Source organism: Pteropus vampyrus, unplaced genomic scaffold (genome assembly GCF_000151845.1).
Source record: "Pteropus vampyrus isolate Shadow unplaced genomic scaffold, Pvam_2.0 Scaffold267, whole genome shotgun sequence".
Lineage (NCBI taxonomy): Eukaryota > Metazoa > Chordata > Mammalia > Chiroptera > Pteropodidae > Pteropus > Pteropus vampyrus.
Genome location: NW_011889048.1, coordinates 660,228 through 680,933, shown reverse-complemented (window position 1 = coordinate 680,933; position 20,706 = coordinate 660,228). Strand labels below are relative to the sequence as shown.

The window sequence follows — 20,706 nt, the reverse complement described above, 5'->3', positions numbered from 1 at the left end:
CTGCTGGTGTGTTCACACCGAGGTGGGGGCCGGGGCCCATCCTGTCCCCAGGTGGGTTGCCAGGAGCCTCGGCCCGGCAGGCGGCTTCGGGGCCACCCGAGCCAGCTGCCCACAACAAGAGATCAAGTGTCCATTTCTCCTATAAACTATTGATGCCGGCGATGTCACCCCCTCGAGGCTCGTGGTCCTGGATCTCGTATGATACCTGTTAGGAAACCCAAGGTTTCCTCTTCCTTGTGTCCTAAATGTCCCACCTGCCTGCCTGGATCCTTCCAGAATTGGCTCCTTACCAGGATCCCGGATCCCATGCGGAAGCCCGACTTCCCAGGCGTCCACTGCGGAGGACCCGGGGACTTTAGTTGGACTCAGCTGACATCAGGACTGGGTCACTCTCTGTGGGGCATCCTGGGCATGGCGGAGGGGTTGAGCAGCATCCCTGGCCCCTACCCACTCGATGGCAGGAGCACCCCCGGAGTGACAGCCACAGATGTCCCCAGATGCCACCCGGGGTCTCCTGGGGGCAAAAGAATCTCCTAGGTGAGAATGGCTGCTTCACTGTAGAAAGGACTCGGCAGAAGGGACCATGTTGGGTCTGGGGTCCCCACTCTTTGGTAAGCGTGGACCTGGGTCTGGACTCCTGCCCAGGCCGGAGCCAGTGGCCCCGTGACCCTGTGGGCAGGCGGCAGCCGGGTGAACAGATGGCCGCGGGATCGCTTACAGCCGGCTCACATTCCCCCCGTGTACTGAGACCTCTTCCTTCTCATAAATTTTGCAAGGCCGGGAAGCAAGCCGGCTCTCCCGTCACCATGCGACGCGGCCAGCCTGGCCAGGACAGCCGCTGTCTGCCCGCCTGGCCTTGGCCTCCGTGACCAAGAGCCACAAACTGGGTGACGTAAAACGACACACGTTTATTTCGTCCCAGACCCGGGGGCCGGACGTCCGAGACCAAGGTGTTGGCGGGCTGGCTCCTGGGGCAACCTCGGCGCCCCAGGCTGGTGGCCTCATCGCCCTGGTCTCTGTCTCCGTCGTCACGTAACCTCTCCCTGTGTGTCTGTGTCTCAATTTCCCGCTTCTTACAAGGACACCCGTCACTGCATCGGGCCCCTGCTCCAGCGTGATCCGGCTCAGCTAATGACAGCCACAAAGACCCCGTTTCCCAGCCACGTTGCATTCATGGGCGCCAGGGGTCAGGATGGGGACCCATCTTTTGGGGACCAGGATTCAATCCATGACAGGATTGCTGCTCAACCCCTCCGCCATGACCTTTGTGGTTCCCGGTTCTCCAGTGGTCAGAGCTCCCTGCTCCAATAAAATGTGGCCTCCAGCAAGGCCGCCCTGACCTGGCCCAGCCCCTCCCGGCCCCTCCCAGCCCCTCCCCTCTCCCTGGGGCTGCTTCCTGCAGGTGGAGCCTGGACCACCTTTGGTTTGGAGCTTGTATTTGTTCCATCTGTTCTGAGGTGCAGGCTTCTGCACAGTCCCGTGTGGCAGGAGTCCCACCTGACCTTGGGCCGTTGGAGCCAATGACCTGCGTCTCTGCCACCAGCTACTTGACAGGACGCCTGCTGCACACTTCTGTGTGGGGACCTCCTCCCGAGAGGACACTGTGCAGGGAGGGACTTCCCAGGGGAGAATCATCAGTGAGGTGCCGTGGGGACAGCAGGGGCCCCGATGGCCTTGTGGCACGTGTCAATGCTTTGTTCCTTTTCAGGGCCAAGTAATATTCCACACGGATGGGCCACCACTCTGTTCATGGGTCGCTGGGTCCTCGGGTCACGTCTACAGGTGCTTGTGTGTGTGTGGGGGGGTGGTTCATTTCTCCCAAGCACGTGCCCAGGAGTGGCCTTGTTGGGTCAGGTGGTCACTCTAAGTGTACCCTTTGCTGGGCCCGCCAGACTGCCTGCCCTGGAAGCAGAGTGGCCTGACCAAGCCCAGCAGGGCCCCTCACAGGCTGGGGCGCGCTCAGCTTCTCTGGGCTGGGGAAGAGGAAATAATCGCATTACCTAGAAGAGAGCAACGAGTTAAAGCCAGAGGGAGCCGATCAGGCTGGGGGTGGGGAGGCCGGGGTGGGGAGGCCCCTGCAGCCCAGGGGCAGGGCCCAGGGACAGGGTGGGTTCCTGGGGGAGGGGCCTGCAACTGGTTTGGGCAGAGATGGACTGGGAGTTTGCAGTTGGCCTGAGGGCCTGGGGCTGGGGGAGGGGAGAGGCTGAGCCCCTTTTGTGGGGTCCAAGATGCGGAGACCCTGAGAAGTGACCATGACAACTCAGGGGAGGGACCTTGGGGGCCCCCTCCCCACCTTGCAGACAGGGATCCCTCTACGGTCTGGGGACTGGGCAGAGCCTGGCAGGGGTGGCGGAGGAGGGAGCCTGGGCCCCTCACCGTAACTGGAAGGGGCTGGGGCTGGGGCGGTAGCTCTTCAATGCACCGGGCAGGCTGTGGCCTTATGCTGAATGTTCTCAGGCCACACGAAGTTCCAGAAGGTCCAGGAGTGGCTCCAGGCCACCCGGGAGGGGTGGGGGAGGGGCCCAGCTCAGAGAGTTTGTTGGGAGCCTCTTTGATCTCAACCCCCCCACCCCCACCCCAGCTCAGTCCTCCAGGAATGTGGAAAATGGGTGAGTCTGGGAGGCTTGGGAGGGGCGGAGAGACCCGGAGTGTCAGGCCCCTCACCCACGCCCTGGACCCCTCCCAGGGGCTTTTGTAATCAAGGCAAGAAGTAAACAAACACTTGACTAAAGATCCCCAAACCATTAAGCCACTCCCATTTGAAATTGGAGGGAAAGCCCGCAGGAGGTGAGGAGGGACTGGCCAGGCCCTCCATTCTGATAAAGGTGTAAACCGAGGCACGGACCCCCACACCTACCTGGCTCTCACCCACCTCCCTCTTCCTGCCAGGAGAGTATCGTTTTCAAAATCCTCCAACAATTGCGAGGTGAGCACGCGGCCACGCTCACCCTGAATCATTCATGAGGGAAGCAGCTGGCTGGTAAGGCCGGGGTGGGAGAAAAGTCTGGAAAGGGAAAAGGAAAACGAAGAGAGGAGGCCGGCCTGCCCCTAAATAAATCAGGGGCACGGACCTAACTATCAGAGCGGGGCCCTAAGCCTTGGTAGCTGGGAGGCCTCCCCCTGAGCCCCGGCCCCCCCCCCCCGCAGCCTCGTCACTGGTCCAACTTCCAGATGGCGTTGTGGGTTGACTCAGGGCCCCAAAAACATGATGTCCACATCCTCGCCCCTGACCCGTGAGCATGGCACTATTCGGGAGAAGGGTCTTTGCAGGCGTGATTAAGGGTCCGGAGGTGAGGTCATCCTGGGTTATCCTAGTGGGCCCTAACCCCAATGACAAGTGTCCTTTTTTGAGACACAGCGAAGGGACAGAGAATAAGGGAGAAAACAGCTGGGCATCGGGAGAGGCAGAGACTTATGTGTCCACAAGCCCCAGGACTGGTCGTCCCCAGAGGCCGGGAGAGGCAGAAAAGACCCTCTCTGGAGCCTCAGGAGGGAGCTTGGCCCTGGGACACCTTGACCTTGGACTTCTGGCCTCCAGAACGTGAGAGAGTAAAGGAGTGAGCTGTGCAGGTTTGGGGGAGAAGCTTCAAGGATGGAACAGGGGCGCAAAGGACGCCTGCACCCTGGCGTGAGAGGCGGGGCAGGTGGCGGTGGTGTGGGGCCGACCGGGGCCTGGACTCCGCGCCGGGGGCCTTGGGAAGGCTGCCGCTTTACGCCTCCATCTCCTCCGAAGTCAGCAGCTGCTCTTCTGCCTGGGGCTGGGACTCTCTCCTGCCCACACGGGTTGGGGCGGCCCTTGCACTGGTCACGAGAAGACGAACAGCTAGCTGATCCAGGTGGTACCCGCGGCGGAGCTCATGGGAATCCCAGGGGAGCGAATCCTCGAATCCACCCTGGCGCTTCCCAGAGAGCGATTCGGGGCACAGGACATCCTGCGGCGGGAGACAGGGCCAGGGACTGCAAGGCGGGAAGCTCCGTGGAAATCGGCAGCCGCCCCTAATCCTCGGCACCCTCCGGCTCCAGGGCTGCTGGGCCGCGTTCCAGGCCCGCGGCCCTGAGTGTGGCCGCTGCCAGGACTCGGCTGGAGAAAGGAAACCGACCGGAGAGGCAGGGCGCCTTGGCCTCACCTCGAAATCGGGAAACCACCGCTTCTCCCTCGCTAGGCTGGTGCCATGAAAACTCCCGTTTCAGCGCGGACGTACAGCCAATTATCACAAGTTTCCTCTGTTTATTGAACTTATGCTCCGCAGCGGGCGCCTCGCCAAGCCGGGACGCACGTCGGCTCCTGGTGCTGCCAAGTGCACTGGGGGACCCGGCGCCGCGGCCTCCCTGGCTCTGGCCCCTGACCGCGTCTGGTCCCCCTGCCCCACCCGCGGGCCCTGGCTTCCCGGCACCTCTCCGAGGGGCATCCCTGTCACCCACAACCCTGTCCAGTTCTTCCCGGAATCAGCACTCTTGGGAATATGTTTAGGGTATTTCTCCTGCTGCCACAATGGTCCTCCCTGAACGTCCCAAGACGGCGGGATTCTGCTCTGCGCGCCCCAGGCCTCAGTTTCCCCATCCCTGGAGCCGGGGAGTGAGTGGACCGCGATCGGCCTTCGCTGCTCTGAGATGAACAGATCACAGTCGGGGCGACCCCTAACCACATCGCGCCCGCAGGCTCGGGGGCCAGCAGTGGAAAGTGAGCTCTGGCGCGTCTGGGACGGGCTAGGCGGCCTCCACCTCCACGCGTGCTAACCCAGGAGGAACTTCCCAGTTTGAATCAGACTTTTTTGCTACGTGCCCACAAGCAACATGGAGCCTCGCAGGTGTCCTGCCCGACTCCAAGATGGCGACGCTCCTACCTCGGCTCTCACGCCGGAGGTGGACGAGCCCTGCCCGTTAGCAAGATGGCGGCAGCCTAGGGGGAAGCACGCTTCCCGCCGCCTGACTCGCCACGTACCCACTCTCAAGATGGCTTCTCCCGCAAAGCCCCACGCAGGAAAGCAGCTCGCTTACTGGTTCAGGAGTTGGCACGTGCTACCACCTTTTCTCCCCTCCCCCGACTCGACGGGCCTTTTCCGCCTTGAACCCTGACGGACGGCCGCGTTCTCCAATGGTCGTCTGCCATTCCCCTTGGCTCCACCTCCCGAGAGGGCTCCTAGCCATTGGAAGGCGCTGGAGGGGTCCGCGGCGCTCGCTCCGCCCCCTCTCTGCAGCGAGAGCCAATGGGCAGAGCGCGCGGGGGACGTGTTCGGGCGTCTCCGCCATTTTGTGAGTCTATAACTCGGAGCCGTTGGGTCGGTTCCTGCTATTCCGACGCCTCCACTCCGTCCCCCGCGGGTCTCCTCTGTGTGCAATGGACGGGTGAGTCGTGCGTGTCCGCACTTCCCGTTGCCCTTCTCGCGCTCGAGCCGTCCTCTCGCCGCCGCCTGGGCCTCCTAGGGGCGCCGGCCCGCGCGCCCCTCCGTTCCGGGCCCACGGGCGCCTCCGGGGTCTCTGCCCTCCCCCCGTCAAGGGAGCGCGGAGAAGTTGCCGGGGGCGCGAGGCGGCCCGTGCGTCCCAATCCGGGGGGCGCCGGGGCCTATCCCTGCCCATTTCCGGTCTCCCCGCGGCCCGTTCCGGACGCACGCGGCGGCCGCGCGGCCCTTCCCGCTTCCCGTCCGGTCCCCTCGCTGCCTCTCGTGCATCCGTGTGGCCCTCCCGGCTCCCCGTATCTCCTTCGCGCGCCCAGCGTGGCCCTTCCCGCTCCCCGTTTCGTCCCCACGCGCGCGTGCGTAGTTCATCGCGCAGCTCAGGCCCCGGTGCGCGTGCGCGGCCTTTCCCGCCGCCTGGACTCTGGGCTCAGCCTCCCCCGCCCGCGGCGGTCCCGGGCGCGGCCAGGAGACGCCGCCCTCCCGCCCGGAAGGGCGCGGGCTCTTCGCCACCGTTGCCGGCCCCTCCCCAGGCTGCCCACAAAGCACGGCCGCGCGTCCCGTCCGAATCCAGGGACGGAGAGGACGGTTCGGGGAGGGGGCCGTGCGCCCCCTTTGTTGCCGCTTTCGTGGGGGCTCCTGTCCGGCGGTTCCTTAAGCATGAGCTGGACCTCCGGGGCATGGAGCTCCCAGGCCCCAGATGCGGGCGTGACCCACGTGGGCGAGAACGACCAGACCCCGAGCCCTCGGGCGGTGTGGCCGGCCGGCCACCCTGGAGGAGGGATGGGGGCCCGTGCGGCCCGGCGCACGGCTCGGGGGCTGGCGCTTGTTCCGGGAATGCAAGAAATGAGCGTTGGGGCAGTTGCCAGAGCTGTATCTGCCCTTTGCGGTTGAAGGTATCGTAGCCTTCAGCCGATCTGAAGTTACAAAGGCTCCCTTCACTTTATTTAACGCTACGACCTGGGGCCAAGCCACAAAGCTGTGTTTTGTTGGCAGAGACGTGAGTCTGCCCGGTTTGGAGACTCAGTTTTAATCTGGGGAAAAAGTGATAGAATCTGTTAAAAATGAAACTGAGTTTAGACGGTGCTTTTTCGTTTCGTGTGTCAGGCTCATTTTTTTCCTTTTCCGTTGGGGGAGGGTTAAGCGCCGATTTTGAGAAAGTCCGTTTGAAGATTCCAAGGCCAGTTCTGGTTATCTTTTCTCATCTGGAGCTTGGAAAGCCCTCCTTCCTCCCTTGGCCTGACCTCCAGGGGGGTGTGGTTAACATGCCGGGAGGGTCACGTGCCTCAGTGCCTCGGGTTTGAAATGATAGGTTTCGGGCTGAATTAGATCCAGCCTTTTAGAAAAATTGCTGCAGCATGAGGAACATGATCTTGTGGTCCGCCATCCGTTTTGGCTTGGATGGACCTCCCCAGAGAAGACCCTCCCCACGGCGGGGCCGTGGTGCGGACCGGCGGGTGCTCGGCCTCGCAGGGAGATCTTGATGGAAAGCGTTTCCTCTCTTGTCTGGTCAAGCTCTGTTTGCCACCTCAAAGGACTGTCTGGTCCCCCAGATGTGGCTTGGAGGGCCGTGGCTCTCTAGCCTCTTGTAGAAGGTCGTGGTTACCTAGGCAGCCGGGCCTCGTCGTCGCGGTTGCAGTTTGTGACCTGCCTTCTCTCTGGGAGGCTCGGACGCTTCCAGGAAGGGCTGTTCGTTTCATGTACAACTTGCTGCATCCGAGGCTCTCACAGGGGTGGGAAGCGGCGAGTTGCCCTGGGTTAGCAACGAGAAGCTGCGTGCTTTTCATTCTTTCAGGTTTTCTGGGGAGCGTTTTCTTGGCTCTGGAAGGTTTTTAAAACCTGCTGACACTAGCCTATGTTTTTCCCATAGCAAAGAAGTGAAGGCTCTGCCGTGGAGGCAGGGGCTTAGAATGAGCCAGAGCAGGCGAAGGGTGCAGATGGCAGGCCTGGGGCGCAGCGCTTGGGGGTGTACTGCCTCGGGGCGGGGAGTGGGTTGGTGCCCTGAGCTTGCCTCCTTGGGGCAGAAATGAAGATTGAGGGGCAGGAGTGCAGGTGGCTGCCTGGGCCGCCTTCCCAGTCTGAGAGCGGCCTTTCTATGGCTTTGTGTGACATCGTGGGAGACTCTGGTCACAGATCCCTCTAGGCCTTGGTGGCCAGGTGACCTGGTAGGGGTGCGTTGCTTACTAAGTCCCCTACCTCAGTTACAGTCTTACCTTTGCCACGGAGAAGCCCCGGAAGGTTTGACGTGTGCTGAGCGCTAGTCCGTAGCCAGGGCCTGTGGGCGGGCCTGCGGGAGCCACAGCGGCCTCTTCCCATTTCCCCCAGTTGGGCCTGGGGCAGGGAGAAAGTCCATCACCCCGGGCCAGGTTGATGAGTAACCTGTGGTAATTTTACCTGAGTCTTTCAACCCTGCTGCCCCCTTGCTCCAGGGCAGCTTAGGGTTTCCTCGTCCGGCCTGGCTCCCGCCCTGGAGCGCTCTGAGCTCAGGGCCCTCTGAGTTGTCGCCTCACCGGCCGGCCTTCCCTGCCTAAAAATGGTCCCCAAGCATTTCCACTTTTGAGAAAACAAATAACAGCACTTGAACCTTAACAACAAGCATCAAGTGTCCCTCCTGGGGCTTTCGGAGGGGACGTCTTTGTCTTTGGACCTCTCTGGACCTCTGGTGGAGAGGACCGGAGGCGGGGCCTGGGGTCCTGCTGGGAGGGAGGGGAGCCAGAGGACAATGGTGGCTCCTTTTCAAGTTGAGAATAAATGGACGGCGGCTCACTTCCCTGCCTCAGCTCTCCAGTCTGGGGGAGGGCCTCCGGTGGGGGGGACTTGTGCAGCCAGGGGAGCCCCTGGCCGGCGGGCCGACCCGGGCACCCGGCGGCAGCTGCGGCCCCGCTGCTAACGTTGTCCTTCTCTCTCTCTCTACAGCATTGTCCCAGACATAGCAGTTGGTACCAAGGTAGGCGCTGCGGACTCGGCGTCCTGGTAGCCACCCGGCCTCCGGTGGGGGCCGCCGTGTGCGAAGGGTGGAGGGCTGGCTGGCCCGGCTATGCGTTTTTGGCCGTGGGGGTCGGGTGACCCTTTAGCAGTAAATGCACGTTGGCCTGGGTTTGGGGGATCCCCCGCCCTAGCAGAGTCCTGGAGTGTGCGATGGGGTTGACGAGGACGTCTACCTGGAGCGTTCTCGGTGCCTTGGTCTGATGCGGAAAGAGGCGAAGTCAGATCCCAGCTTGCGGGGGAGATTGGGGGACAGCAGGGCCGCTCTCAATGGCAGCGTGGTTCGGGTCACCACGCTGGTCTGAGAAACCTGCAAGACCGGGGGGCGGGGCGGCTCTGCCACCCTCAGCGCTTGGACGTCTGTGCAGCAAGCAGGGCAGGGTCGGCATGGCCCTCCTCCCCCGCTGAGCACCAGGCCTGCATGTGCCCCAGGGACCTGGTGTCCCGGGACTGGGGGTGCCAGGGGCTCGGGCTGCAGCTCTGGGCTGGGTTTCGGTTTTCCCAGGCGGTCCTGTCCTGTCTTCACACGCCGCCTGTCCCGATCTTCCCGCAGATAAAACCTGTTTGTTCGCTGGCAGGAGGGGGGAGAGGGACTTTTCATCTGCAGCATTTGTAACTGTCACAGAGAGCGTCTGGCTTCTGTGGGAGCCAGTGGGAGTGGCCCTTCCGGCCCAGCCCTGGGGTCCTCTGCCTCCAAACTCAGGCCCGCTCAGGGCAGGGACCTGTGGCCCCGCTGGAAGGCGGCCCAGTGGGCTTCTGGGCGCTGTACAGAACAAGCCATGCCCTCAGGAGGCGTCAGGAGGTTGACGGTGCTCAGCTAGTGACTGGAAATGGGGGGGTCCCTGCTTCACTGACTCGGGGGTGGTGCCCACGGTGCTGTCTGGTCTAAGCACTCCCTTTTGGAAGGCCTGGCCAGAGGCAGTTGGATTGCCTTCGACAGACGGCTCAGCTGTGTCTGAGTCACAAGGCCTGCGGGAACCCTCGGCACCTGGCCTGGCCCACGTTCTTCCAGGGTTCTGCCCTCGGAGTGTCTGTGTTAGGGGCAGTTCCCTCTGAGCTGCCGGTCACAATCCGCATCTGGGTGTCCCTGTGCTTTGGGCGAGGGTGGAGAGAGTGGACGGCCCAGTGGGCAGAGTTCGCCCCCCAGCTGTAGGAGTACCAGGCCATCTGCCCCGGGCACAAAGGGCAGGAATGCTGGGCTCGAGGAAAGGCTCGCTCTTCCCCGTCGCTGATGCGGCAGCAGGCAGGGTGCCCTTCCGAAGGCGTGCAGCCTGCACGTGAGCCGCGTGGGCGCCTGGCCCTTGTCCACCTCCGGGGGGGGGGGGCAGGGATCTTAACCCCATAGACGAGAAGGCACTGTGCCGGGTCCCACGGGTGATGCATGCACCTGTGCTCGGTGTCGGTGGAGGTCCTTGGGTTGGGGCACTCTGCGCGGTGTCTTTGTCTCGACTGCTGATGCTTGTGTGTGGCGTCCGCTCAGTGGTGTGACAGGTGGAGGATGTTCCTGTCGCGCCCCAGCCTCGGCAGCAGCCTGACCACGCATCTGTGGCCCAGAGTGAGGGCACTCTGCAGCCCTCCCAGCCTTGGGCCCTGAGGAGCCCAGGGTGGGATCCAGATGCAGGGACGTGCCCACAGCCGTGAGCCGGTGGTGGCAGGGCCAGTCCTGGTCTTTGTCCCCAAGGGCAGTTGGTAAAGCTTTTAAGTGGCCTTCAGTAGGCCCCAACAGCGGTCCAGGGAGGGTGGGGTTCTCAGGGGCAGACGGGCTCCACGGGGTGGCCCTGGGTGGGGATGGCGGCGCTTGAGTGGTAGCTGAGGTGGTAGTTTGGAGGGACAGCAAAGGGAAGGCGTCTTTGAGAAGGGACAGACGGTGGAGGGGGCCTTCCTCTGCTAGCTGGAAGCTCACGGAGGTGGTCATTCCTGTTCCTGCCACAGGATCAGGGGGGCTGAGGGATCCCTGGGGATGGCAGACCCTGCACAGCTCGGTCCCACAGCAGGTCCTGGGGCCAGCAGGCGGCCTCGATGGGGGACAGAACCCCAAGTCTCCGCACCTGGGGACGGCATCCTTGTCCAGCTCACCCTGGGGGAGAGTCGAGTGGCTCTCAGGTCTCACCCGCGTGGCAGCGGGGGGCGCCGGAGCGTTAGATCGGGACTCGGGAGTCCCGAGCCTCCCACAGACGAGCGGCTCTGCAGCTGCCCTCGGCCCAGCCCATTCGCGCGGTCACCAGGTGGCCCACCCGTCACAGGAGGCAGCGTTTCCAGTCCGTGAGTGACTATACCACGGCTCAGGTGTCCTCATGCAGCTGGAAAACAGGCCGAGTGAGTGGCTGCAGTGACAAGGGGACTTTGTTCTGAGCACGGTCTGACAGTCTCGATCGAGTCGGTGGGCAGTGCCCTGCGTGGCTGGTGGCATGAGCCGTGGGCGTGCCATTGGGACACCTCACCTGAGACCTGTCCACAGAAGGCAAGGGTGTCCTGTGGGACTGGGAGATGGGAGTGACGTGCAAGCCCCCTGTAGGTGACAGTCTTTGCCTTGGGAAAGGCCCCAGGAATCCTGCAGGGGAAGGAGCTGTGTCTGGGACTTGGGAGGACCATGAGGCTAGGGGGAGGAGTCGTGGGGCGGGGCTGGGGGGGTCTCCAGCCCGCCCAGCCCGGCTTCTCTTCTAGCGGGGATCGGACGAGCTCTTCTCTGCGTGCGTCACTAACGGACCCTTTATCATGAGCGGCAACTCGGCCTCCGCAGGTACCTGCCCGCGGGCTCCCTCCGTGCGTCCCCGTGCTCTGCTGACCTGGTCTGTCCTGGATGTGACCTAGTCTCGGGTCACACGTGCCCTCATTCCTCTGGGAGCTGGGGGGGCACTAGACATGGGAACCACTCTGCTCCTCCCTGTCCGGGAGAAACAGTTCGGGGGTGGGCGCCTTGTGTGGGAGCCTGGGGGTGCTCTGTGCCGTACCAGCCTGTCCTCTTCTCAGCAAACGGGAATGACAGCAAGAAGTTCAAGGGGGACAGCAGGAGTGCGGGTGTGCCCTCCAGAGTGATCCACATTCGCAAGCTGCCCAGCGACGTCACTGAGGGCGAGGTCATCTCCCTGGGGCTGCCCTTTGGGAAGGTCACCAACCTCCTGATGCTGAAAGGGAAGAGCCAGGTGTGCGAGCCCGTCCATGGGGGGGCCGTGGCGGGGCCGTGGCGGGGCGGGCTCCTCCAGGGCTCTCCGGCTCACGCCCACCCTGCATCCAGGCCTTCATCGAGATGAACACGGAGGAGGCGGCCAACACCATGGTCAACTACTACACCTCGGTGACGCCTGTGCTGCGCGGCCAGCCCATCTACGTCCAGTTCTCCAACCACAAGGAGCTCAAGACCGACAGCTCCCCCAACCAGGCGGTGCGTTGTCCCCTCCTGGGCCTGGGCGGGTCGGGGCCTGGGGGCCTGGGGCTCATGGGCTCATGGGCTCATGGGCTCATGGCCGTGCCCCCACAGCGCGCCCAGGCGGCCCTGCAGGCGGTGAACTCGGTGCAGTCAGGGAACCTGGCGCTGGCCGCCTCAGCCGCTGCGGTGGATGCTGGGATGGCGATGGCCGGCCAGAGCCCTGTGCTCAGGATCATCGTGGAGAACCTCTTCTACCCCGTCACCCTGGACGTGCTCCACCAGGTGAGGGGGGCCCCGGGCCGGGCTGCAGCCGGCGGAGTTGCTGGGCAGAGACTGACTACTCTTTTCGGCAGATCTTCTCCAAGTTCGGCACAGTCCTGAAGATCATCACATTCACCAAGAACAACCAGTTCCAGGCGCTGCTGCAGTACGCCGAGCCCGTGAGCGCCCAGCACGCCAAGCTGGTGAGTGGCTCCCCGGACACCGCCCGCCCTGGCGCCCCCGCACCCCAGCGCCCCAGCCACTCACGGCCTCTCCCCACAGTCGCTGGACGGGCAGAACATCTACAACGCCTGCTGCACACTCCGCATCGACTTCTCCAAGCTCACCAGCCTCAACGTCAAGTACAACAACGACAAGAGCCGGGATTACACGCGCCCTGACCTGCCCTCCGGTGACAGCCAGCCCTCCCTGGACCAGACCATGGCCGCGGCCTTCGGTAAGACACCTGGCTAGCCATCTGGGACCGCTTTGTCGCGGGAGGTGAGGACGCGTAGCTCAGGCTGAGTGCCCAGGCCCCAGGAGTCCCGTGACGCCCACCCCGCGCCCGGCATGGGTGGCGCAGCCCAGCCCGCAGCGTGGGGTGCGCCCGCTCGGCTCGTCCGCTCGGGCGGAGGTTGTGGGCGACGATTAGTGTCTCGTTTGTTTCCAGGTGCACCGGGCATAATGTCAGCCTCCCCGTATGCAGGAGCTGGTTTCCCTCCCACCTTTGCCATCCCTCAGGCTGCAGGTATACACACTCCCGGGCCCCCAGCGGCCGAGCGTGCCCGCACACCTCTCCGGGAGCCCTGCCTCCACGCGAGCTGATGGGCGCAGGCACGGGGGGGGCCCGCCTTCCTGGGCGCGGGCCTCTGGGTTCCCCAGGAGCCTGCACAGGGCAGCCGTAGGACAGGGCCGCGCAGAGCGTTCGCTGACCCCGCAGTCTCTGGTTCCTTCAAGCACCCCCCGGGCGAGGCCGTGTTCGCACAGTGGTTGGAGGGCTGTGTCCTTAGTAGGTGGATTTAAATGGCCTGGTAAGCAGAGCGGCATGAGCCGGGCGGGCACACCCGAGCGTCCCTGTGGAGGGCCGGGTGCCCACCGCGTGACAGCCTGCTGCGTCCTGCCCGGCGTGTCGTCTGCATGGTGACGGGCACCTGCATGCACGCACGGCCGCGGCTGCCGGGCTGGATTCTGCATCTGTGGAGCCGGAGCTTTTGTGCTGTTGGGCGCATGCAGACGGCCCAAACCGGCGTGGCCTGTGTGGAGGACGGAGGCGCCGGCCAGCTGCGGCCGGGGGGACACCGCCGGCGTGTCCTTTGCATGAGGATGGGCAGGACCGCGCACCCCTTCGCCGGACCTCGGGCACTGCTGCTCACCGGTAACCGCCTCTCCCTCCGCAGGCCTGTCCGTCCCCAACGTGCACGGGGCCCTGGCTCCCCTGGCCATCCCGTCGGCGGCGGCGGCGGCGGCGGCAGCAGGCCGCATCGCCATCCCAGGCCTGGGCGGGGCCGGGAACTCTGTCCTGCTGGTCAGCAACCTGAACCCTGAGGTACGTGGCTTTGCCAGGCGGTTCCCCCCGAGGCGTGAGCAGGGACTCGTGCCCTTAGGTCTTCATGCAGGGGCCAGCAGGCCACGCTGCTGTCCCCCTGGGTGCTGGGGTCCCTAGGGCCGACCGCAGGCCCGTCCTCGGGGTGCCCTCTCCCCCACACACATACTGGGGCGTCCTGTGCCCTCGTCTCCGGTTCGCAGGGTCAGGGTTGGCACGTGCTCCGATTAGTGAAAGCAGTCCTCAAACCCCGAGGCGGATGGGTCTCTGTCCGAGGCGGTCTCGGGGTGCCTCTGCCTCCGCGGGGACCACCGATCTGCGTGTGCCTCTGGGCCGGGTGGCCGGGGAGCTCGGGCGAGACCATCAGGGTTCAGCCTAGGTCAGTCCGGGAAGGTTGGGCGCCGTCAGGGAGCGTGTCAGGCCGTCTCCGCACCTGTGTGAGCACTCCTGCGACTTCTTGGCCTGGGGCGGCCAGCTCCTTGTCTGAGTTCGATGCTCTCGAAGCCTCACTAACAGACTCCGCCCCTCGTGCTTGTGTGAGCGTGTAGGCCCCGCGCCGGCAGCAGGAGACGGTGCCGGGGGCGCCCGCTGCGGGCCGCGGCGTCTCCTGCTGACCGCGAGGGGGCCTGTGACAGTAATGTGTGTAGACCTGACTGATGGAACACTGCCGGTTTCTTATGTATTTACTGACCTGTGTTTTTTGCTACTTTTTTTCTTTTCTCCCCTTCCCCTTTCCCAATTTTTTTTCTGATCCGGAATTTCTTTGCCAACTGACTGCACGGTACTTCTGCTTCCTGTTGTTGCTTGAAACAAAACAAAACCATAAATAAATAAAAACAAACTTCCCCCTCAAACCCTGCTCTCCGGAAACCAACCTGCCCTTGAATATTAACATCCTGACAACTTCATCATCCATCAACCTGCACGCCTGCGGGGCTGCCTCCTCGTGGTGGACGATGGCAACTCGCCCCCTGGCCTCTCCCTTTCCCTGTCCCTCCGCTGCCTTGCTCTGCTGTCCTCTAAAGAGAGTCACACCCCAAAGCCTCTTTATTCTTTTCGGTATGTTATCATTCACACTTTTATTACCTTGTTTTCATTTAATGGAGGTTATTTTTAAGCCCTGAGATGTACTGAGTTTGCGGTTCTGCCTCGTTACTCGTTTGCCTCCGGTGTGCGTAGTAGTCGGAGTCGGTAGACACGCATGGTTAGCGCCCTGCATGCCCTCGCAGAGTTAAGCGTGTTGGTAGCATGGAAAGTGATGGCTCTTTGGCAATTGACCTTCCCTGGATTGTAGGACTTCTCGCTGAAGGTAGTCCTCCTGGTAACGTCCCTGTGGCCAGACGCAGGTTCCAGAGGCAGAATAGCAAACCTTCGGGCAGAGCCAGCCCCGAGAGGGGGTGTGGGTCGTGGGGGCTGGCGGGGGCGGCGGGTTCAGGCCCCGGGCTCAGCGCCTGTCCCCGGCTTTTGAAGGCGTGTACGGCGACGTGCAGCGGGTGAAGATCCTGTTCAATAAGAAGGAGAACGCCCTGGTGCAGATGGCGGACGGGAGCCAGGCCCAGCTGGGTAAGGGGCCGGGCCGGGCCGGGGTGGGGGGTGCGGCGGCCGGCACCCTCGGGCCTCGGGCCTCGGGTCACCAGGGTCCCTCTCGCCTTCGCAGCCATGAGCCACCTCAACGGGCACAAGCTGCACGGGAAGCCAGTGCGCATCACCCTATCCAAGCACCAGAACGTGCAGCTGCCCCGCGAGGGCCAGGAGGACCAGGGCCTGACCAAGGACTACGGCAATTCGCCGCTGCACCGCTTCAAGAAGCCGGGCTCCAAGAACTTCCAGAACATCTTCCCGCCCTCCGCCACCCTGCACCTGTCCAACATCCCGTAGGTGACGCCCGGGGAGGCTGCCTCCGCGCCCGGGACACTCCCGGAGCGCGAGGGGGTGGGTGCAGGGGGCCTCGGGCGCCGTTTCACCAGCCGAGCGGGGCGTCGCTTGTGATTCTGAAACAGTTACGATACAGTCCTGTTTGTGGGTCCCAGAAAGCGCGTGTAGTCCCCGCCCCTGAGGCCGGCTGTCTCCCCACAGGCCCTCCATCTCTGAGGATGACCTCAAGATCCTCTTCTCCAGCAATGGCGGCATCGTCAAAGGGTTCAAGTTCTTCCAGTGAGCATGGAGCCCCCTCCCCTCCCCACCGCCGCCCGTTCCCTCCCCCTCTCCCCTGCCTCACCAGGCCCTTGCCCCTGTCCCACAGGAAGGACCGGAAGATGGCCCTGATCCAGATGGGCTCGGTGGAGGAGGCCATCCAGGCGCTCATCGACCTGCACAACCACGACCTGGGCGAGAACCACCACCTGCGGGTGTCCTTCTCCAAGTCCACCATCTAGGCCCTGCCGCCAGGACCAGCCTGCTGGGCCCCCGGCAACAACTTCCATCATTCCAGAAAAAAAGCCACTTTAAAAGCAGCTGAAGTGACCTTAAAAGACCAGAGATTTTATTTTTTTAAAGAGAAATCAGTTTACCTGTTTTTAAAAAAATTAAATCTAACTCACCGTGCTCACCTTGGAGAGACGGGGTGCCGGCCTCAGGCCCTCCCCGGCCCCTCGCCTGTGCCTCCCGCAGCCCGGGCTGGGCGCTCCCAAACCTCTACTCGGCTTTCTCGTGCCTTAAAACCCGCTGCTCTGGCAGGGCCTCGCGGTAGCAGACGGGTAGGGGTTTGGGGCCCCGGGGACAGCCTCCTGCACAGATCATGTGCCTGGCATGGCAGGAGGCTCCCGGCAGCAGGGCCCGGAGGCAGCCGACACCCAGGACACCCCAGTCCTCCCGTTTAATCAAGTGTGTGATTTTCCCTCTCCCCTGGCCCGAGGGCATGTCCCCGGCCGCCTTCAGCTTGGAGCTTTGTGTTCACCGTAATCTCGTGCTTTGATGCAGCCGCAGACATCTGTGCCTAGCAATACTTCCAGTTGACCAAATATCCTAATCTTTTCATTTATATGCAAGAGAAATAGTTTTAAGTAACTTTTTATATAGCGAGATGGTAAAAATGGTATGAGTGTAATCTAAATTTTCTCTCTGTATGACCTTGTATACTGTACTTTTTATTTTATTCCTTGTAATTAAGTCGCAGGGCAGGATCTAGTTTCCAGGGCAGATGCCGTGGGGGCAGCTGGGGAGCCCCGGTCCTTCTAGAAGGCCCCAGGCCTCCGTCTGAGACCCCAGATGCCTTATACACCCAACCTGCCCTCTGTCTGGAGGGCAGGCGCTCTTAAACTTTCAGGGTTCCTTTTTTCCTGCAAATTTTGGACCAAAGTTTTGTTTGTTTTCTGTCCACCTCTAACGCTGGCACCCCGGGAGGTGGGACGACAGCCAGCTCTTCCGTCGCGGCGTCCTGCACTCCGGGTCCCAGGGGCTCGCTGCACGTAGACCCTGTGCTGGCCGGCCCCTCCCTCGGGGCCTGGACCCCTGGGTTTCCATGTTGGGGTGGGACAAGGGTGTAAATATTTATAATTTTTTTATACCTGTTGTGAGACGAGGGCGGCACGTGTGGTTTTTTATGGTGACACAGATGTATATTTTGATACCAGCAATTACAGGCTCAGTATTGTAGTGAGTGCGGCATGTCTCACTGCCTGCCCGCCGGCTTGTCACGCGGAGGGGATGGAATTAAAAGCGGTTTCATGACAACCTTGCCTCCGCCGGAGCTGCTTCTGTCCACAGTGTGGAAGGCAAGTCTGGCCGGTCTGTGCTGACTCGAATAAACTCTGTATCCTGCGCTCCATTTCCCTGTGCTGGGTGTGCTCGTCTTCACCGCTGTCTTCCCCTGGGAATCCAGACGGTCCTGCCTCTCAACCTCCCCCCGCTCCCCCCTGCACCTCTGACGACTTGAGGGTCTCAGGGGAATTCCATGTCCACTGACTGAGGTTGGGGCACAGGAATCTAGTGGGCCCCCTGGCGGGGTTCCACCCATCCCAGGAAGGTGGCTTTCCCTGACCTGGGGCTGGATGACAACATTCTACCCCAGTTGGAACCTTACTGGGTAACTAGGTGCAGCGGACTGCCCTCCCCTTGCTCCTGGGTGCCAGCCTCCCGCCGTGTGGCCGTGGGGTCCTCAGGCCGGAATGATTGCAGCCAGGGCTCCAGTATCAACCTTTTATTGCCGTACCACGAAATGCCCTGCCCGGCCCTGGCTCCCGACTCCCCGGCCCCCCACGCCCCTGCCCGGCCGCAGCTCAGTCCTTAAACCTGCGGGCTGCCTGCATCTTGCGGAAGTAGCTCTCGGCCTCTGACTCGCCTGCGGCCTCCCGGTCGCCCAGCGCCAGGCTGCTGGCCTTGCGCCGCAGTGTGGACTCGCGGCTAGAGGGGCCCAGCGCCCCATCGGCCGCGCCCAGCGGGGGCAGCCCCTCACCCGTGGCCAGGTTGACGGTGGCCACGGCCCCAAACCGCGGCTCCTCCTGGTCCACATCGCTGATGGACGAGCCGGGGGACACGCCTGGTGGCTTGGGCCCGCCCCGGAAGCCACGGGCCAGGTCCCCCAGCTCATAGCCACCCTCGCTCTCCGCGCCCTTGGCCGCCTTCCACTCCCAGGGCCCGTTGCCTGCAGACAGGTGGACCACGGGGTGGTGGGGCGCGTGGGCGTCGATGGTGATGATGCTGGCTGAGTCGCGGTCTGACGGCGACCGGTACTGCGAGGAGTCGGAGCTGGCGCTGGAGGACGAGGCCGTCTCGGCCGCCTTGGGGCCGGGGCCGCCGGGCGCCTTGGACATGGCGATCACCTGCAGCAGCCGCGGTGGGTTGGCCAGGCGGGGCTGGGTGGCGGCCGGGGCCGGGGCCAAGGCGGCCCCGCTCTTCTCTGCCATCATGAGCCACTTGGCACGCACGGCCGCGCTGCTCTTGGGGGACAGGCCAGCTGCCGCCTGCACCCCCTCCTCCGGGATGTGCACCAGCGGTGGCGGCCCAGCCCTTGGCGGCAGGATGACCCGCGGCCCCAGTCCTGGCCGGGCCTGGACCGTAGGGTAGAGGGACGGCGGGGCCGGGCCCTCCCCGCCCTCCCCCTGCTCCTCCCCCTCGCCCTCTTCCTCCTCCTCCTCCTCGTCCTCGTCCTCATCCTCCTCCGCCATGGGCTCCGCCGGTGCCCGCAGGTGCCCCGGGCTGGCCTCGTCGGGCAGCCCCAGGCCGCGGCCCTCCAGCGACTTCTGCTTCCACTCGCTGATGAGCTGCTTGGAGCGCGAGGCGTCCAGCGGCACGTGGATGGTCATGTGGCGGCGGGCGGGGTCGTCCAGGGACGGCGTGCTGACGCGGGGCAGCGTGTGGCTGAAGGTCACCATGTTCTCCTTGCCCATGGGGCTGCGCGGGGCCAGCAGGTCCGCGTCCACGCTGGCCCGCTTCAGGCTGCCGAGCGAGATCTTCTCGCGGCCCACAGGTCGGGGCGCGCCCTCCAGCCGGCCGGGCGGGCCCAGCTCGTCCGTGCTCACGGACTTGTTCTGCTGGTACACGGAGTCGTGGCCCCGCTGGGTCAGCGCCCGCAGTGCGTCCTTGGCGGGCGCCGCTGCCGCCGGCTTCTCCGGGGGCGGGGCCTGGAAGTTGCCCACCGCATGGCAGGCCTGGGGGTGAGACCAGGCTGTGAGGCTGGCAGCCCGGAACCGGGGTCCCCACCGGGCACAGACTTGGCGCCGGGGTCTGAGGGGCGAGGCCACCTTCTCCCCCGCGGTGCCAGTCCCCACCTCAGGTCACTCACGCTGCACACTGGGCAAGTCTGGGCCCACCAGCCTCTGAGCAGCATTCCCGGTACAAGGCCGCCAGCGCCCCAGGGCAGGGCCGCGCCTTGGAGGGCCGAGGCCCAGCCCGCTCCCGCCCCTGGGCGGCCAGCCTCCCCCGGCGGACCCTCACCAGGTAGGCGGCGATGCCAGCGCCGATGACGAAGCCGGCATAGACGTCGACCGGGTGGCTGCGGTACTGCGTGATCTGGGTGAGGCCGCAGACGCCCGCAGCGATGGCGAAGGCGAACACCAGGCTGGGCTTGAGCAGCTTCGTGGTGTCCGAGATGACCGAGTTGAAGTACATCTGGGGGCGGGGCCTGCGGTCAGGGCAGCTGGGGAGCTGGTGGGGGCCAGGTGAATGGGACAGGGTGAGGACACGGGGGGCCGGGGTGGGCGCGGCCGGGACCCACACGGGGGGTGGGCGAAACTCACCGACACGTAGACGGCGGCGAAGGCGGACAGCGTGGCATGCTGCGACGGGAAGGTCTTCCTGTAAGAGGCGTCCAGGTGAGCCCCGCCATATCCGAGACCCCTCGGTGCCTCAGTTTCCCCGCACCCGAAGGGAGGGGCTTGGGGGCCGGCTCACCGTGCCGACAGGATGGCGTGAGTGTCGTGGCCAGAGCAGATGTCCTGCGTGATGTAGGGGTTGGCTTCGCACGAGGTGCCCAGCAGCGTGTAGTTGGGCTTGCAGACCGTCAGGAAGAAGGGTGCGTGGTAACCCGTGGCCAGCTGGATGACGTCGGTCACCAGGGCAGTGGCGCACAGGCCGAACACGTGGACGCCTGCGAGTGGGAGGGGCAGGGCAGGGCAGGGCGGGGAGCTGGGGCCGCACCGCCCACTCAGGGCGGAGATAGGGCGCACCGCCCACCTCGGGGCGTGGGTCAGGGCGGGGCGGGGCTGCTGCGGGGAGACTCACCCACAAAGCGCACGGTGCGCCGGAGGAAGGAGTTGAAGTTGCAGCCGCCGGCGTTGATGCTGCCCTCGGCCCCGCCTGCGCCCCCCGCGCGGCCCCACAGCCGCGACTGCAGACAGTACAGCATGCCCTCGCCCACCATGATCTGCCGACAGCGTGGTGCTCAGTCCCTGCCAGCGGCGCCCAGGGGCCGGCCCAGAGCCCTAGGCACGGGGACTCACCGAGGCCGCAGGCGCCGCGAAGGCCAGGCTGAGCAGCATGAGCAGCGGGATGAGCTCCTCGTTGGTCTCCACGTAAGGCATGGAGAGCGTGCGGTCGTAGCACTGGAAACCTACCTTGGCCGGCTTGAAGAGGTCGGTCAGCTCCAGGAAGTACAGTGACACGATGGAGGATGCCACAATGGGCAGCTGCAGGGAGATGGCCGGCCAGGGTCACCCCACATCCTCTCATGGGGTCTTCCATTCATGAGTTCAGTCCCATCCGCTGATTCATTCACCCCA

General features: G+C 64.2%; 2 protein-coding genes across 5 annotated transcripts in view; one reads left to right on the top strand and one right to left on the bottom strand.

The window, feature by feature from the left end:
- Positions 1 to 5,206: 5,206 nt before the first annotated feature.
- On the top strand, positions 5,207 to 17,315 carry PTBP1 (polypyrimidine tract binding protein 1). Of its 4 annotated transcripts, XM_011375215.2 has the most exons (15): positions 5,207 to 5,346; positions 8,310 to 8,340; positions 11,043 to 11,118; positions 11,349 to 11,521; positions 11,614 to 11,760; positions 11,857 to 12,027; positions 12,099 to 12,209; positions 12,289 to 12,463; positions 12,677 to 12,754; positions 13,404 to 13,552; positions 14,575 to 14,608; positions 15,020 to 15,112; positions 15,207 to 15,423; positions 15,626 to 15,703; positions 15,792 to 17,315. In XM_011375215.2, exons 1-15 carry the CDS (start codon positions 5,339 to 5,341, stop codon positions 15,922 to 15,924), a joined length of 1,674 nt encoding a protein of 557 aa, XP_011373517.1. In that variant the 5' UTR covers positions 5,207 to 5,338; the 3' UTR covers positions 15,925 to 17,315. The 4 variants fall into 4 exon arrangements, with proteins under 4 accessions (XP_011373517.1, XP_011373518.1, XP_023376220.1 ...); XM_011375216.2 differs by lacking the exon at positions 12,677 to 12,754; XM_023520452.1 differs by lacking the exon at positions 8,310 to 8,340 and having other exon boundaries at positions 5,245 to 5,346.
- An 87-nt stretch (positions 17,316 to 17,402) lies between these two features.
- Positions 17,403 to 20,706, bottom strand: part of PLPPR3 (phospholipid phosphatase related 3) — a 6,355-nt gene continuing 3,051 nt past the window's right edge. Inside the window, exons 2-7 of the mRNA XM_011375213.2 lie at positions 20,428 to 20,613; positions 20,210 to 20,351; positions 19,880 to 20,075; positions 19,726 to 19,783; positions 19,424 to 19,597; positions 17,403 to 19,137 (exon numbers count right to left, since the gene is read on the bottom strand). Coding sequence (XP_011373515.1) covers positions 17,767 to 19,137; positions 19,424 to 19,597; positions 19,726 to 19,783; positions 19,880 to 20,075; positions 20,210 to 20,351; positions 20,428 to 20,613 — 2,127 coding nt within the window. The 3' untranslated portion in view covers positions 17,403 to 17,766. The remainder of the gene's footprint in view (positions 19,138 to 19,423; positions 19,598 to 19,725; positions 19,784 to 19,879; positions 20,076 to 20,209; positions 20,352 to 20,427; positions 20,614 to 20,706) is intronic.